We start from the raw sequence: 17,833 nt of genomic DNA, 5'->3' as shown, positions 1-17,833 counted from the left end.
AGGTTATCTCATCTGCCCAAAAGCTACCACTTGCCCAAGGATTATTATACTGTCCGATGACTATCTTTCTTGCCCGTAGGCTGACACTTGTTCGAAGATACCATATAATAATAATAATAATAATAATAATAAAAGATGGTAACAATAAAAATAGTAATAATCATAATAATCACAATGATGATAATAATATTAATAATAATGAAAATAATTGTAAACGTAATTCTGAAATAATAATTGCAATATTAGTAACAAAAATAATATTAATAATAGTAATGACAATAAAAGCAATTAAGTATAATGTTAGAAAATTAGATTATGGATAGATAAAATAATATAAGATCAAATAATATTTTAAAATTCAAAATATATTATGAAATATACACTCATATCGGGGGTACAAACGATACCCTCCAACATATTGCACAATCCATTATTCCAGCTGTAGTCAACATCCTGCAACCAATACAGTCCCGGATAGTTGCCTAGATTGACCGTCCAATCCCCTCAATCATAGGCAACATAGCTACGAAGCTAGCTCTTCGTGGACCACATTGGATTATCGTCCTCGTACGGTGTGATACATACAAATATAAAAAATATATATATATATACACACAAAAGATATTTGATGCTCATACTATATACCAATGATATTTAACGATGCCCAGCATCCCAAAATACCGCTTGATGGGGAAGTTAAAGACAGAAACTTGCATTTAGGCCACCCTGGCGTCCCAGTAGAGAGTATAAACCTGCGCCCTCATCATATCCACCCGTGCACTAATCACATCTACAACTACAGAACATCAGTATGTGTATGGTGCATCTAAAAACTATAAATTTTTATAGTATTATAAATAATGAGTTTTGATAAAATAAGATAAAATCAAGTTTATGAATAAACAAATAAACTAATTAATTAATTAATGCATAAATATATTTTTGGAAATACGAAATTTCAAATAAATATTTTTCTTCAAATCCATGAAATCAATTTACACCAAAACAATAATAAATAGATACTTAAATATTCATACAGTATTAAAATTACATAAATGCATTATTTATGCATCAAAATTTCAACATTTAAATCAACAATAAACTTAATGAAATTTAAATCATAATTTCATAAAATTAATCTCTTCCACAATAATTCAATTCAACACAATTTGGCATCTTCAATATAAATAATAAATTAGTTAAATATCCAACACATAAAATTCATTTTTCAAATATTTAATTACACAAAATATACTTAATTTAACAACCCAAAATATAAATATGAGGCAACATATATACTAAATCAACATAACTTAGCATCATAAATTTAAATAGCAGTTTCTTAAATATGAAACACATATAATGTAATAAATTCTATATAACAAATATATTTAAATCATATAAAAATAACACATTAAAATCAAATAACAATATCTCTTAAAATTTAAAACATATATGATATTCTTCAAAATTTTGAATGATATAAAATACATATGTATAAATGTCTTTATGCACACAGGTATATAGATATATATCTATACATATATATTCTCACACACACACACACACACACACACACACACACACACATACATATATATATATATATATATATGTCTCATGTATATGTACATACATCTATATACATATATATATATATATATATAGATTTAAAGAGTTAAAGTTGGACATTATGATCTCATAACTATAGTACACCATGTACAAGCATTTCAAATGTTCCAATTACTAACCCAAACTCAAATGCCAACCAAAGCTTCCTAGTAGCCATACACCATTTCCGTGGGCGAACTTTTAATTGAGTATACACATATATATATGTATATAAAGTACAGCAACTCCTCCATATGGTCATCTTACCATATATAATCCAACTTAAGCTCGTATTAATTCGGCACCACCAACAACAAATATCCCCATAAGTACAAAGGAACTTAACATTACCCTTTTAAAGAGCTGCCAACTATCAATTCCATAAGACAAGCAAACAACTAAACACGACAAAAGAAAGGAAAAAGAAAATCTCTCTTAAGCACTATAAACCAATAGCATATATATATAGATATATATATATATATATATAGGAACCTTTCTCATTTATAAACTCAAAATCCTCAAAAATTTAAAACACCTTAGCATTGAGAATTCTAAAACATGTCAAAACCTCACACTGGTGTACACCCGCACACACACACATATATATATATATATACCCGTATACATATGTTTATAGTTTATTCAAATTCATAACATTTATAAATATTAGCCAAAAATAGCAAAATTATACAAACCCACAATCAATTGTCATATTATATATCAAATGGGAGCTTGAGAAACATAGATTACCAATATTTAGAGTAACTTAGCATAACTTGTCGGCAGTGGTCGGAATTTCTATCGGGAAGCGCTGTTGAGCATGTCCTCATGGTGCACCACAAACGAGCTCGAATTGAGCTAAACTCAGAAGGTACAAATTAGGGAGAGAGAGCAAAAAATTTGGCCGGAGAAGGCTAGAAATCGGCAACCAAACAGTAAGCTCACCGCCAGCTTCTATAGGGGCTTTCCGGCCCGTCCCTGGCCGATTCAGTGAATGGAGATCACCATGGAATTTCCGGCATGATGGGTCATCGGCTGGATGTGGCGGTGATGCTCAGGCTGGCCGGTATTGATAGCAGCACAAGGAGGAGGATGACCCGTGGGGAGGAAAAGAGGGAAAGCAAGAGAGAGTTCCAGAAAGAAATAGAAGAAAGAGGAAGAAGGAATGGGGGTTCTCCCTTGTTTTCCCACGTGGGGAAAAAGAAAAAGAAATAAATAAAATAAAATAATATTTTAATAATAAATAAAATAAAATAAAAAATAATATTTTAATAGGATGACATGTGGCATAATTTAAAAACTTCTTTGAATATTCTACTGCTTAGTAAAATCAGTTATGATTAATTTTTGTTTTAACCATAACTATTAAAGTAAAACTCCGTTTTCAACGTGCTGCTACTTTACAGGCTCGGATTAATGTGTACCCTATAATGGTACCTCGATCAATATGAAATTTCATCCACACTAAAAAATCAACCACAGAATCCACTTGGTCCATCTCTATCAACCTTAATCAAACATGATTAAAAATTCAAACTGAAGCATTTTCTTAGATTGGGGTGTTGAATTGTGAATAATCCATGTGTTGCTTCTATTCTAATTGGTTGTCAGTAAACACATATTCATATGCCTTTAATGCCAAAACAAATTGAGTGAAGGAGGGAAATGGAGGCTAGATAGCATAGCTAAATGAAGTGGCTGATACTTAGCAACTAAGCCATGGGATAAATGAAAACATTTATCTAGATCATCAATAGGTTTGCCAATGGCGGCCAAATTGTCACAAATTGAAGTAAATCTTCAAATAAAGTCATTGATTGACTGGTTTCCTTTCTTCAATCCCATGAGGCTATCATTAAGAAAGGTCTCCTTTTCTTTGGTGGCTGATAAAAGATGTTCATCAATTGCTTTCCATACATCTACAGATATGATGCTGAGTAACCATGTGATCAAAAGGCCATCATTGTTAACCCACGTAATGAAATTTAGATTAATAACTTTGTTACCTCCTTCCACTTCAAGCTCCTTCAATGGTTTAATGCTGCTTGAAACAAGGTGATGAATCCTAGGCTTCGGATGAGAGGAGAAACTTGAGACCACCACAGCAAAATGTTTGATGAATCCAAGTCTAGGCTTGAACATTGATGAAGCAACTGGATTGAAAGTCTAAGCTCCACTTCCATCCTAACATTTAGGTCCAGGATTGTAGGCTGCTCTGATACCATATTGAATTATCATTGATTCCAAAAGCTTAAGCTAATGAAAGGTGGACTTTCATTTTATTTATATTTTTCTTTAAAACTCCCCTTTACATGTAGGCCCACCTCTTTTCGGGTTCTAAATGTGTTTCTATTTATTTTATTTTTATTTTATCTTTCTAGGTGGAGTTATTGAGTTTTGAACTGAGAATCTCTTAAATCTATAACTCTAATACAATGATGAAAAGTAAAATTTGAAAATGAAATTTTCAACACTGAATTATTTTGTAAAAGGTTTACACATCTTTTGTGCTACCTACTCCCTAATACTATTTCACCTACCTTTCAATACAGTATAACAACAGCTTTATAGCCTTAATGTATTTACACGATTGAGAAGAGTAACAACCAGCTAAACATCTCATCCTCTAGAAGTCTATCTTGAGGCAATCCTATTGATATAGCTTTATATGTTACTAATTTTTTTTAGAGATATATCACTCTTAAACCAATCTGTTGATGTTGGTAATCAAACTGAATTTGATTTCTCCTCAGCTGACATGGCAACCTTTTGCTGAGCTGTTGTATGAAGACACAGAAGCTTACTTGGCTGCTGATGTGGTACATTATCAGTTCTATCTTTTGCATTAACGGGTATTTTCCTATTCAGCCATTGTTTGCTTGTGCCTTTGGAATAATTTTATAAAACAACAACCATATTTCACTTTGTTTAATAGCTAGTTTTACACATAAGCATGTATAATTTAACTAAATTTAGAATTTTCTATAAAAGACTAACTTAGTCTTTTTATCTATATATATATATATATATATGTTGTGTAGTTCAGGGAACCACCCAGAAATTAATTAGTTATTGGTAGCTTGATCAAATATATGACTTAATTTGTTTTCTTCATCTAGCTTTTTGAGCAACCAATAAGTAAAATTGCAATATGCATAAGAAATATATGTATAGTTAAACTCAAGTAAGGTCCATTTTAATAAAATAAGGTTCATTGTTAATAATTATTGAATTCTATTAATGGGTTCGCTTTCATATTTTAAATGAGAATCCAATGATCATGAAAAACAAATCCTAGTTCAATAAAATAAATTAAGACCATATATATATATATATATGAAAACTGCAAAAGGGGTATTAGATCATTGAAGAAATTCGAAAAGCACATATATATGGAATCCATGAGTGTGTGTGTGTGTATATATATATATATATACAAGACACAGACATGTATATATATATATATGATTATTGATAAATCACACATGAATATATATATATATATATGTATTTGTGTGTGTGTGTGTATTTTGACCAAAATACAGTTTAATTTCCTCTATTTTCACTTTATTTTTACTTAAAGGTCTGTAACAAATAAAAAAATAAAATTTTAACGATTGCGATCCCCTATTACCAATTCCATGAAAATCGTGCCACTCACATAATCGATTTTTTAATGTATTTGATTTTTATTTTTATTTTTTTATTTTTCGAATTATTTTTAGAGAAACAAATTAAAAACACCAAAAAACTCAAAACTCACCGTTCAAACTTTCTTCTCTACTCCTTCTCCATCTTCTTGCTTCTTCTTCCTCATCAACATCCACTGCTTCACAATCTCTAAAGCTTCTTCTCTAACCACCCAATATGACCACCACTGTTTGATCAATCTCAACCTCCACAACGATGTAGGGATAGTCAACATAGATTTGCATATATAGTGGTCATCATTAATAATGATGGTTTGAGATGGCAACAAATGGTGTGAACGATGAAGAATTGATGGACAAAGATAGGATTTGTTGTGAGTTGGATCTGTTTAAAAAATGGGTTGGATGAATTGGCTTTCAGGTCTTTTCAATTTGATATGGTTTGCCAATATTGAAGACTCTGACGTGATTTCTAGAGAGAGAAAAGGAAGAAGAAAAGAAAGGTTTCCACTAAGCTCCTTTGTCAGCATAACATCAAGCAGAGTCACAAGAAGGCCTACACTATTATAATCATGAAAGAAAAATCAAGATTACAATTCAAAGAAGCTTTGACAGCCATTATTCCTATATACAAAAAGAGGAAAAAAAATAATATATATATATATTTCATTATTATTTATCTCCATGTTTTGGTCAGTGTTAATTAAGATGAAGTTTTGGGATTTCTTCTATTATCCCGGAAAATCATAGTCATAGATTCTTCAAAAAGGGGGCAATATTAATGGATATTTGTCTTCTCTCCAAGCTTGTTGAAGAAGCTTGTGAGATCACAAAGCGGTGGATGATGATGAGGATGAAGAAGCAAGAAGACAAAGAAGAAGGAGTAGAGGAGAAGGATTAAATGGTGAGTTTTGAGTTTTGGGGATTTTTTCTTTGTTTTATTTTTTTCTCTCAAAACCATTCTAGAAATTAGAATAAAAATAGAAAACATCAAATAATTGATAACGTGAGTAACACATGATCACTTTATTGACAAAATGCACGTGGTTTTCATAGACTTAGTAATAAAGGATAGTAATTGTCAAAAAAAATTTTGCAACCATTTAAGTGAAAACAATGTGAAAGTAAAAAATATTAAATTGCATTTCAGACTTTTTTTTTTCCTAATAAACTGTGTAATATATATATATATATATATATATGTATGATCAGTTGTTTGGTCTTATTGAACTATTTTTAAATTATACTTAATTAATTTAATATATGATTATATGTGTATAATTCTACTAAATATCACTGAATTTATGTTTATATTTTCAGCAACAAACAGTAAAGTAGGTAATGGAAAATTAAAATAAATAAATATTAATAAAAGAGTTCGTCGTGATCAAATTTCTATCTGAATCAAAAATTTTATTTCAACGACGATCATCACCAGCTTATTTATTATAATTGATAACCATCACTAGTTTATAGGATAAATTTTTATTTGAAAATATTTAATTTTATAATTTTATATATTAAAATTTAAAAAACAAACGATTTAATGATAACCATTTTAAAATGTTAAATGACTAAGCAATATTTTTCAAAGAATAAAGCATTTGTACATAGTGTATAATGATAAACAACATTTTTCAAAGAATAGGGCATCCATGCAATATACGTACTGTATATGCACCCCACTTCATGAAATGAATGGCAGTGAATTCATGCAAATCGAATTGGCATGTGTTTTTATTTTTGATATTTTGTTTCTTTCGTTTTGATCGCTCATGGTTTACATATGTTTGGAGATAGATGCTGCGCAACTAGCTAGCCACTTTCAGTACGTTGATGAATTTTATTATTATTATTATTACTACTTTATATAGATAGAGAGCATACCAGTCTCTTTTGATAGAGATTAGTTCACCGTGGGTCTATCTCTTGTTACATAATCTGTTATGGAATCTTGTAGTTACTTATCTGTTGTAAATAGTTTTTATCATTACTCATTGTATAGTCATCTACACCAACTGTACGTGTGTATAAATATCAGTTTCCAAAAGCCACCCAATTATCATCATCTAAAGGTTTTTTGTTGTCTCTGTTATCCTTGGATCAAACCATATTACAGACACAGATTAGAAGCCACATCCACGCGTTGTGTGTTCTTCGGATATCAACCCAATCAAAGTACCTATAAATGTTATGATTTATCTCTAAATAAATATTATATTTCTAGGCATGTTACCTTTGTAGGACCCATGTTCCCATATACCTCTCAATCGGTCTATCCTCATAATTAAAAAAAAAAATTAATACTTGGGATTTATCTATTCCTTCTATATGTGACATGCACACAAAAGTTCCCTTTAGCTCTACTCTATCTTCTCACAACCTACCCCAATGTGAACCTTCCTTTTCCAAGTCAACTTCTCTTTCTTCACCTAATTCCACTAGGACTTCTTCTCACCACCTAACCCCACGTGATGACTCCTTTTCTAAATCAACTTTTCTTTCTCCACCTAATTCCACTAATACTTCTGATTATCCCACTAATACTTCTTCTTATCATCTATCCTCATGGGATGCTTCCTCTTCTTCATCAAATTCTTTTTCTCCACCTAATCCCACTAGTTCTTATCAAAAGCTTACCCCACGTGATATTACTTCTTCTGAGTCACCTTCTCCATCTTCACCTACTCAATCAATGGCTCTGTTGTTCGCTCCATAGGAAGCAGCAGTTCCTTCTCACAGTATATCTCCTCACATGCCATCACATCTTCCTCTGGACCCACCGAGCTCACAAAGGAAAAAATTCATTGATCGCATGCATGCCATGTGAGCTAGGTCTCTTAATAATATTTTAGAGCCTGAGCTTTTCTCTGATTTCTATATGGCAATGTCTCACTCACAGCTTCTAGATATTGAACCTCAAACTGTCTCCTAGGCCCTCAAAGATGAAAACTAGCGTGTTGCAATGTCTGATGAGTTTAATGCATTAGTTCAAAATGGTACGTGGGAATCGGTTCCTCTTAGCTCAACATATAATCTCGTGTGTAGTAAATGTGTTCAAAATTAAAAGAAACTCAGATGGTACCATAAGTAGGTATAAGGCTCGTTTATTTGCCAAGGGATTTCATCAACGACTAGGCATTGATTATTCAGAAACTTTTAGTTCGGTCATAAAGCCATTATCCGAATTATTATCAATTGCTTTAACTAAAAACTGGCCATTGAGGCAACTTGACATTAACAAGCCCCTGAGTATGGTATATAGAATTGAAGACCTTCCTTCTCTCATATGGGTCTGTCAATTCTATATCTGATGCTTCTCTATTTACTTTTCACCATTTAGACATCATTTTGTATCTGTTGGTATATGTGGATGATATTCTTTTGACTGGGAATAATTATTCTGCCCTCTCTAACTTTGTTAAAGCTCTTTCGAATGCCTTCTCTCTTAAAGATCTTGGTGGTTTAAATTTTTTTCCTGAAGTTGAGGTAACTTCACATAAAGATGGCCTACTTCTAACATAAAGGAAATACATTCATGATCTCTTGGCCAAGACACATATGCTAGATGCAAAAGAAGTTTCCATGCCAATGTCAACCTTTGCTACTCTAACTCTCATGGATGGAACTAATCTGATCGATGCCACTCAGTATCGCCAGGTTGTTTAAAGTCTTTAATACCTATCTCTAAGTCTTCTTGATATTTCGTTTGACGTCAATAAATTGTCCCAATTTATGCATAAGCCTACCGAAACTCACTGGGCTGCTGTTAAAAGACTTCTTTGGTATCTTAAAGGTACAAGTTCCTTTGGTTTATTTCTTACATGTAACTCTTCCTCATCTCTTCATGCCTTTTGTGATGCTGATTGGGCCGGTAATAAGGATGATAGCACTTCAACCTCTGGGTATGTCATGTATCTTGGTTCTAACCCAATTTCTTGGATGTCCAAGAAGCAACGTACGGTCTCTCATTCCTCTACTGAAGCTGAGTACCGATCTATTGCTACTGCAACATCTGAATTATGCTGCTTCGATCTTTGTTATCTGAGTTAAAATTAGCTATACCTTAAGTTCGAGTCATCTATTGTGATAATGTGAGTGCTACTTACATTTGTACGAATCCTGTTTTTCACTCTAAGATGAAACATATCCAGGTTGACTTCCACTTTGTTCATGAAAAGGTCTCTCAAGGTGATCTGCGTGTGTGTCACATTTCCAACAAAAAGCAGATTGCTGATGCTCTCACCAAACCACTGTCCAAACAAAGGTTACAGTTTCTTCGACCCAAGCTAAGTGTTCATTCCACATTTAGCTTGAGGGGGCATGATAGAGATTAGTTCACATGAGTCTATCTCTTGTTACAGAATCTATTATGGATTCTTATATTGACTTATCTGTCGTAAATAGTTTTTATCATTACTCATCGTATAGTCATCTATACCAACTGTACGTGTGTATAAATATCAATTTCTTATTCAATACAATATAACTTTTCTTGATCAGTCAATAACCACTCTTATATCTTCCACTCATAATATCTTACTGCAAGCTTAATATCCTCCACTTACCAAAAAGGAAAGACATTTTTCTACATGTCTAATTCCTATCATTTTGGGTAATATTACCCAAAGAAATTAATGGCAGTTCAAGTTCCAATTCCATCACTTTTATACAATCATCCAATCATTTGAGGCACCTAGGTACCATATGTGGGCTCCACTTATGAAATGAATGGCAGTGAAATAAGGATTTTTTGGAAAAATGGCCACTTGTCCAATTCAAACTTGAAAAATAGCAATTTTTTTTTTAAAAAAAAAAACCAACTTTTAACACATCCGGACTAAAATATCCTTTTCTTATTTTTTTATTATTTTCTTTTTGTTTGTTTCCTCTATTAAAAACGTAGCTTCTTTCTTTTCTTATTTTTGGCTTTTTTCTTTACTTTCACTTTCCCTTTCCAAACGCAACTAGGGCTTTCCCATTCACTTTCCCTTCTGAAAAATACAATTCCATTCATTGAGTAGAATATATTCCCTGCGCATTTCACACACTTCACAGAGAGAGAGAGAGAGAGAGAGAGAGAGACAGAGAGATCGATATGCATTGGAGGCGAGCTTGGTCGTTGCAGAGGTTATGGAGCCTGAAGGGGGAGTTTAGAACAAGATCAACGATGAGAAGCTTGTTGTTGTTGTTGTTGTTGGTAATAGCGGTGCGAGTAAGATTGCTTCTGCTGAATCGAAGAAGAAGAGGAACAAGAATCGAAGAAAAGAGCAAGATTTCCTTTGCTCCTCAATTATCTGCTATTTGGTTGACAAGAATCTATAGGAAAAAGAAAATGAATGAAGAAGAACTTTTTTTAATCCATTGTTATATCTCTATCGCAAAAATACATCAAAATTTCCTATTTCTTCTGAAAATTTTATCTTTCTAGGAGGATGCGATTTGATTTTCTCACATTGTTATTTTGATTGAAATTGCCATGGCCATATAAACATAGGAAAAATTGTTTATATAAAGCTTTGGAAAAATTGTTTATATAAATACAAGAAAATTTCCATGTTATAAAGCTTTTGTAAATTCTTTATAATAGCATGAACAATTGAATTCATTTCGATACCGAGTCTCTATATTAACACAAGTGTTGTAATGTAAACTTGGGGTTTTTATTGTCATGTTCTATAACTTTGGGATTTACTATGGAATTGTTATAATACTCAGTAAATTGGCTAACTTTAATAGCTATTTCATACAGCTATTCCTACTATGATCATAATTTCTGAGTTTTTGAAGCGAGATGGACTAGCAATCGAAAAGAGTAAGAACAATTCTAGTCTCGTTTACTTTGTCATCAGTTTGTTAAACACCCTATTTGAATTGTATATGCTCGAATAAAATTATTGATGTCTGGGGAAAAATGGATTAGTAATCAGCATATCAACTGTTAGCTCCAAGGATGACAAGAATGGCCAAATGATTGAGATGAAGTCTCAAGTTGTTTCTCTTCTTCCTCATTTCTTGATGGGTCATGCACATTTTATTCTCAAATATTTCCTTTTTTTTTTAATGAATATTGATCATTTTGTTCTAATCTGGAAAAACCTCTCTCTCTCTCTCTCTCTCTCTCTGTTTTATAGATTAATATTGCACTGGAATTAGCTTCAGAAGCGACTAAGACCTCTATTGAAAAACCATCAAAGAAAGCTGCTACTAACAAAGCATGAATAAAGTGATACTGTAATTTCATTCTAGGAACAAATGTCTTGTTTTTTTTCCCCTTTTTTCTCTCTTTTCAGTATAGTTGGTCTTGAAATATGATTGGTACTAACTGGCTTTGTAAGCTAGTTCAGTTAGATGTTCCAGTAGCATAATCAAGTAATAGGAGAGATATTAAAGAAACTTTTATGGGGATTGAAATGCCGTTGTCCCATATAGCATGTATTGCACATATAATTGAATGTTCCATATAGCATGTTTTACACATATAATAGAAGGCTTAACTGCTTTTTATCTCTCTCTCTCTCTCTCCCTCCCTCTCTCTCTCTCTCTCTCTCTTTAAGATTAAGCAAGAACATTATTTATGTATATATCCAATTTTAACTTGCAAATGAGCTAGAGAATATTGACCATAGTAAATAACATGGACAAAAGTTGCATGCTTCAAAAAGGAGAAGTGAAAAGGATGCCTATTTAAACTCTACATTTTGAACACTAGAAGTCAGTGACAGTGAAATAGGCAATTCAACCACTTAGCAAAAAAAGCTGCCCAGTTTGTGGTTGAGACTAATTTATCTATGTTGTTTCCATCTTCCAAGAAAAAAAAGTAGATTTATTTTATGTACTGAATCAAATATCCTTTATTTTTAAAGTATCCTTACAGAAAGCCACTATGGCACAAAGGTTAAGTCATATCTAATTATGTACAAGAAATGCATCATTCCAATGACAACTTTGCGAGGGTAAATGCCAATGATGAGTTTTGATGTAAAGATAACCAATTTACTTTTATGAACACGTGGCATTTTTATGAGGATTCATTTTAGTATAATCCCTTTAGGTGTAGATCGGTACCAGTGTCTGGAAAAATTTTTGCTTGTTGGAAAAAAATTTCTCCTGTCGAAAATCAATTTCCGCCTGTCAAAAAAAATTCTCTTGTTGAAAAAAATTTCCTCTCATCAGAATTCAATTTCCTCTAGTTGGAAAATCATTTCCAATAGAATAATAAATTAATATTGGGGTAAAAATTAAAAATAAGAGTAGAGACAAAATATGTCATGGATTAAAAAAAAAAAAAAAGAAAAAAGGGAAAATTATTAAACTAAAATTTCTAAATACGTACTGCACCATTATCAACATAAAAAGCATTACCATCAAGTAGAATATATATCCGTGATACAAAATAATTGTCAAAAGACATAAATTTAAAATGCATAACATGCTATATTAAAAATTTCTAATTTGAAGCATAAAAAAATGGGTTTGTACATCTCTGCCTATAATATACATCTCTACCTATACTATACATCTCTACCTATAAAATAATGGATTTTTTGCATTTTTTATCGACGGAAACCATTATATTTTTATCATTTTGATACTTCCAATGACCACCATCATTTCGTACCAATGTTCCATCGTAAAAAACCATAATTACACATCATAATCTTCCATTTTACTACAAAATTAAATGAATAATGTTAAACTAAATTAATAAATATATATTGATTCTGTTTTTTTTTTCCCTCTAAATATAACGTTTCCCTATTGGCAGAAAACTAGCAGAAAGTGGGTGGAAAACTTGTGAAAACTGACAAACCGGAGGAAAATGGCGAAAGTTCATCTTTTTCATCAATTTTCCTCCGATTTTATTGGTTTTCACAATTTTTCATTTCTACACAATTTTTCCCTCATTTCCACACCATTATCATCTAAGTATCTTTAAACTCAAATATAACAGCTCATAAACTAATTTATTACATACCCATATTAAAAAAAAATCTTAAAAAAATACAAAAGTGAGAAAATAAGGGAATAAGAGAAAAAGAGAAAAATTTTACCTGACTTTAGCTTCAAAAGTGAGAAAATACAAAAAAAAAAAAAAAAAAAAAAGAGTGAGAGCAAGTGAGATGCTAAGGAGAACAAGCTCACTAGCAGATGAGAGTAGATGAAATGCACGGATGAGAGTAGATGAAATGCACGAGTTATTTGAGAAAATGACGAAAAAGGGAAGGATAAGAGAAAATATATTTTGTAATTTTCAATTTAACCAAGGGCATTTTTGTCCACAATTGGCTAGGTTTTCTTTTTAAAAAATAAAATTTGTTATTTTTGAAGTTATGATTTAAAACGTGGTTATTTTTCAAAAAAGCCCGTGAAATAATGCAAATCGAATTGGCACGTGTTTTTATTTCTGATATTTTTCTTTCTTTCGTTTTCATCGCTCGTCGTTTACTTGTGGAAGTACATGCTGAGCAAATAACTAGCCGCTTTCAGTACGTTGATTTTTATTTATTTATTTTTTGTTTATAAATAGAGAGCATCACCAGTCTCTTCCACTCATACTATCCTGGCTACAAGTTTAATATCCAATTCCTATTACTTTCATATTACCGAAAGAAATGGTAGTACCAGTTCCATCAACCATTCCAATTCCAAACGCTGCTGCCAATGTATCGGACGTGAATCGCCGTTCTGCCAATTTTGAGCCAAGCATTTGGGGTGACCATTTCCTCTCGTATGCTACTTCTGACTCTATGGTAAAAAAACAAATGTTACTTATTAATTAATGTTATTTCTTGTGCTTCTGTTTTCTTTAATACAAAATTTGTCAGGAGCTTTTTTTTTTTTTTTTGGGCTTTGTGTAGGAAACGGAAAAAGAAATGGAAAGGGTTCGAAAGTTGAAGGAACAAGTGAAGAAGATGGTAGTGGCTCCTGTCAAGAATCCTTCGGAAAAGCTCGAATTGATTAATGCTATTCAGCGCTTAGGCGTGGCTTACCATTTTGAGAGCGAGATTGAAGAAATTCTTCAGCAAATCAACACTCTTAGTTACCACTATGGTGACCATGAAAATGATTTTGACCTTTGCACTGTTGCTCTCCGCTTTCGGTTGCTTAGACAACAAGGTTATAATATTCCCTGTGGTAAATACTTACATCGAACACTTTGAAGCTCTTACATCACACATCTATATATAATTGTTGTAAAAATTAATGAAGAACTAATTTAGAAAATTTGGGTTGTGAATTAAGCAGATATGTTCAGCAAGTTCAAGGATGCGGAAGGGAAATTTAAGGAATCCCTTGTTGATGATGTTCGAGGAATGCTAAGTTTATATGAAGCTACACACCTTAGGGTTCGTGGAGAGGATATACTAGACGAAGCTCTTGCTTTTACTACCACCCATCTTGAGCGTGTAGCATCCAATATGAGCCACCCTCTTTCACATGAAGTTGCTCATGCCTTGAATCGGCCTATCCGAAGAGGCTTACCGAGGCTAGAGGCAAGGTATTACATGTCCATCTACCCCAAAGACCCTTTACACAATGAGGTTCTTCTAACTTTCGCAAAGTTAGATTTCAACTTTCTTCAGCAAGTGCACAAGAAGGAAGTAAGTTATATTGCAAGGTATTATCAGATTTGACAAAGTTGTAAGCTTGTGTATATATACATATATATAAAGCTTGATACAGTAGGTGAGATCGCCCAGTTTTTGGTGGACGTTTACATTCTATTACTAGTAATAGATCATCCTATTCCCTATAATATAATTAGGCACGGACAAAAATAGACTATTTTAATCAACATCGAAAAATTATGTATAAATAAATATAACAAAAATTTGAAAATAATCAATTTATTTATTTATTATTATTATTATTTTTTTGGGATTTAGGTGGTGGAAGCAGTTGGAATTTGCAAAGAAGCTACCTTTCGCAAGAGATAGAGTAATTGAGTGTTATTTTTGGATTCTGGGTGTTTATTTTGAACCTCAATATTACCTTGCAAGGAGGATGGTGACCAAAGTCATTGCAATGACCTCTGTTATTGACGATATCTATGACGTGCATGGCACAATTGAAGAACTAGACATCTTTACTGAAGCTGTGGAAAGGTTTGAATTCTCATTTTCTATGACTATAACTAAGTAAAGTACTTAGTATACATTTGGTAAAACATGTTATCTAATATAAAGTACATTATTTTATTTTCAGATGGGACATTTGTATGATTGATCAACTTCCAGCTTACATGCAGTTTTGTTACCAGGCACTCTTGGACGTTTATAGTGAAATTGAAGAGGAAATGACCAAACTAGGAAAATCATATCGCGTTGACTATGCTAAACAAGCAGTAAGAACCTTCTGAAAAAACATGCATCTTGTTCTCTTCCCCTTAACCCAAGGAGAGAAATAAGGCAAAATCATTATATTGGTTTCGTTACATCAATATATAAACTATAGTCGTTGGTCCACCTTTTACAAACTTGACCTTTTAGTTATTTAGAGAAAATAGTGCTTGTCCCAAAAAAATATAAGCACCACAATAATTATTAAAAAACCAAACGACCATATATAAACAAACAATTATAAATAAAACCAGTTATAAATATGAACAAGTCTTAATGTTATATAATAATTTTGGTTCGTGGATTTATTTTAATTTTGTGTTCAGATGAAATATCAAGTGAGAGCTTACTTCGAAGAGGCCAAATGGTTTCACAAGAAACACATACCGAAAATGGAGGAATATATGCATGTGGCTCTTGTTACCTCTGGGCATGGCATGCTGGCAGCAACTTCCTTTGCTGGCATGGGAGATGAAGTTACCAAACACTCCTTCGATTGGTTAATCAGTAAGCCTACGATAGAGAGGGCATCATCGTTAGTTTGCAGACTCATGGACGATGTGGTATCCCACAAGGTGAAACACAGTACCTATCAATATTTGTCCTTTTTTATTATTATTTATTCATTCACAAATGAAGCTAGGCTCGTTAGGTTTATAATTGATTTTTTTTTTTTTTTTTTTTTTTATATGTACAATATATAAATTTACAGTTTGAGCAAAAGCGAGGACATGTTGCGTCAGCCGTGGAATGTTACATGAAACAGTTTGGAGCCACAGAAGAGGAAGCAGTAAATGAATTTCGCAAACAGGTTAGCGATGCATGGAAAGACATAAACGAAGAGTGTCTCTACCCAACTTCAGTTCCTATGCCACTCCTCGTGCGAATTGTCAATCTTGCACGTGTCATTGATGTTGTATACAAGGATGAAGATGGCTATACTCATGCTAGCATTGTGCTCAAGGAATTAGTTGCTTCTATGCTTATCAATCCTGTGTCTCTGTAATATAATTTATGGAATACTATTTTGGTTCATCCTAAAATAATAATTATAAACTATGTTCGATTAATTTATGTGAGTTTGATTCTATGTCAGGAAAGTGAGTCTTAACAAGTAGTGGAAAATGTTGAAAGGATTGATGTATATCTTAATGTTAGCCATATAAAATAAATGTGGTTGGTTGCAAATCTGCTTATTATAGTAACCATCAATTATTTGTTGACCCCAGGCGGTCAAGTGGTTGTATATGGAGCAGCGTGTATAGCACGTTCATTGGATCTCCATGATAATGATAAAACAGGTTGAGGTATGGTCATCTTACCAATCGATCGAAGTGGGTTCAAAGTCTTATATGATTAAATTTGTTGTGTAACACCCAGCTTTTACTGGCTGACTTATATGAACATGCTTAATTTCGAATTTTTTTAAAATTCTAAAGTCAACCGTTTCGAAAAGTTCTCGTCCACACACTACAACAAATTCACCTTGTACTGAAAAAAAACATTTTTCCCAAAAATCATTAAATTCTTGGTAAATGTTTTACCAACGAAAATAAATTCGACTGCTATATTGTCGCTTATATCTCCTTTGCAATTGTATTTACCGACAAATTTTTAATTTTTTCCGGCTAAAACTTTTGTTGACAAATATTTAGTTTTCTCGCCAAAAACTATTTTTAACGAATCTAAAATTGTAGGTAAAAGGTTTTGGTGACAAAATATAACGCATGAAAAACTATTTTTATATTGTTGAAAATTTAATTAGCGACAAAATATTTTGTTGGCAATAAATAATTTGCCATAAAATACTGATTTCATTGACAAATATTTATTTTAGCAACAAAAAAGAGTTTTGTCGGCTATAAAATTTTTTCTGACAAATTAAAGATTGGACGGAAAATATTTAACCTTTAGCGATGAAATTGTTTTCTCTGCAAAGGTCTTTCCAAATTTTTTTTAAAATATTGCAAATAATTTATTTTTGTAAATTTTATTTTCCTATAATATTTTCAGTTGTTTTTACTAACACAAATATTATAAAAATATTCATATTGTATAAAAATAATTAAACAAAATAGATATTTTTTACCACTAATAGTAAATATGAACATATATGTTACTAAAATTCTCAAATATAAATTCTCAAATATGAATTTATATGTTACTAGCTCTTGAGGGTGTTTGGGTTTGAGTGGGCACATTTGGCTCATGGTCATCCTCAAAAAG

General features: G+C 32.0%; 1 protein-coding gene and 1 long non-coding RNA gene across 4 annotated transcripts; one reads left to right on the top strand and one right to left on the bottom strand.

The window, feature by feature from the left end:
* Positions 1 to 295: 295 nt before the first annotated feature.
* LOC125423531 (uncharacterized) lies at positions 296 to 5,366 on the bottom strand. Its single transcript, XR_007242224.2, has 2 exons — positions 2,365 to 5,366; positions 296 to 790 (listed from the first exon to the last, which is right to left on the bottom strand). It is a non-coding gene; the product is annotated as an uncharacterized LOC125423531 (long non-coding RNA).
* Positions 5,367 to 13,770: 8,404 nt separating this feature from the next.
* LOC107430474 ((-)-germacrene D synthase-like) lies at positions 13,771 to 16,677 on the top strand. Of its 3 annotated transcripts, none has more exons than XM_060815937.1 (7): positions 13,771 to 14,017; positions 14,126 to 14,384; positions 14,514 to 14,886; positions 15,155 to 15,373; positions 15,474 to 15,612; positions 15,934 to 16,182; positions 16,320 to 16,677. In XM_060815937.1, exons 1-7 carry the CDS (start codon positions 13,880 to 13,882, stop codon positions 16,611 to 16,613), a joined length of 1,671 nt encoding a protein of 556 aa, XP_060671920.1. In that variant the 5' UTR covers positions 13,771 to 13,879; the 3' UTR covers positions 16,614 to 16,677. The 3 variants fall into 3 exon arrangements, with proteins under 3 accessions (XP_060671920.1, XP_060671921.1, XP_015896801.2); XM_060815938.1 differs by having other exon boundaries at positions 14,126 to 14,402; positions 14,514 to 14,766; XM_016041315.4 differs by having other exon boundaries at positions 13,772 to 14,017; positions 14,126 to 14,402.
* Positions 16,678 to 17,833: the final 1,156 nt, after the last annotated feature.

The sequence above is a fragment of the Ziziphus jujuba genome, chromosome 3 (assembly GCF_031755915.1).
Source record: "Ziziphus jujuba cultivar Dongzao chromosome 3, ASM3175591v1".
NCBI lineage: Eukaryota > Viridiplantae > Streptophyta > Magnoliopsida > Rosales > Rhamnaceae > Ziziphus > Ziziphus jujuba.
Note: the sequence above shows the minus strand (reverse complement) of the source record. Positions and strands in the feature narration are given on the sequence as shown.

What these genes read in the sequence shown, in the direction of transcription:
- LOC107430474 (XM_016041315.4), top strand. Translation starts at nt 13,880, where the DNA reads ATGGTAGTACCAGTTCCATCAACCATTCCAATTCCAAACGCTGCTGCC. An exon ending in AGGTTATAATATTCCCTGTG is followed by an intron (nt 14,403 to 14,513) that starts GTAAATACTTAC and finishes TGAATTAAGCAG; the next exon opens with ATATGTTCAGCAAGTTCAAG. An exon ending in TTGACTATGCTAAACAAGCA is followed by an intron (nt 15,613 to 15,933) that starts GTAAGAACCTTC and finishes TTTTGTGTTCAG; the next exon opens with ATGAAATATCAAGTGAGAGC.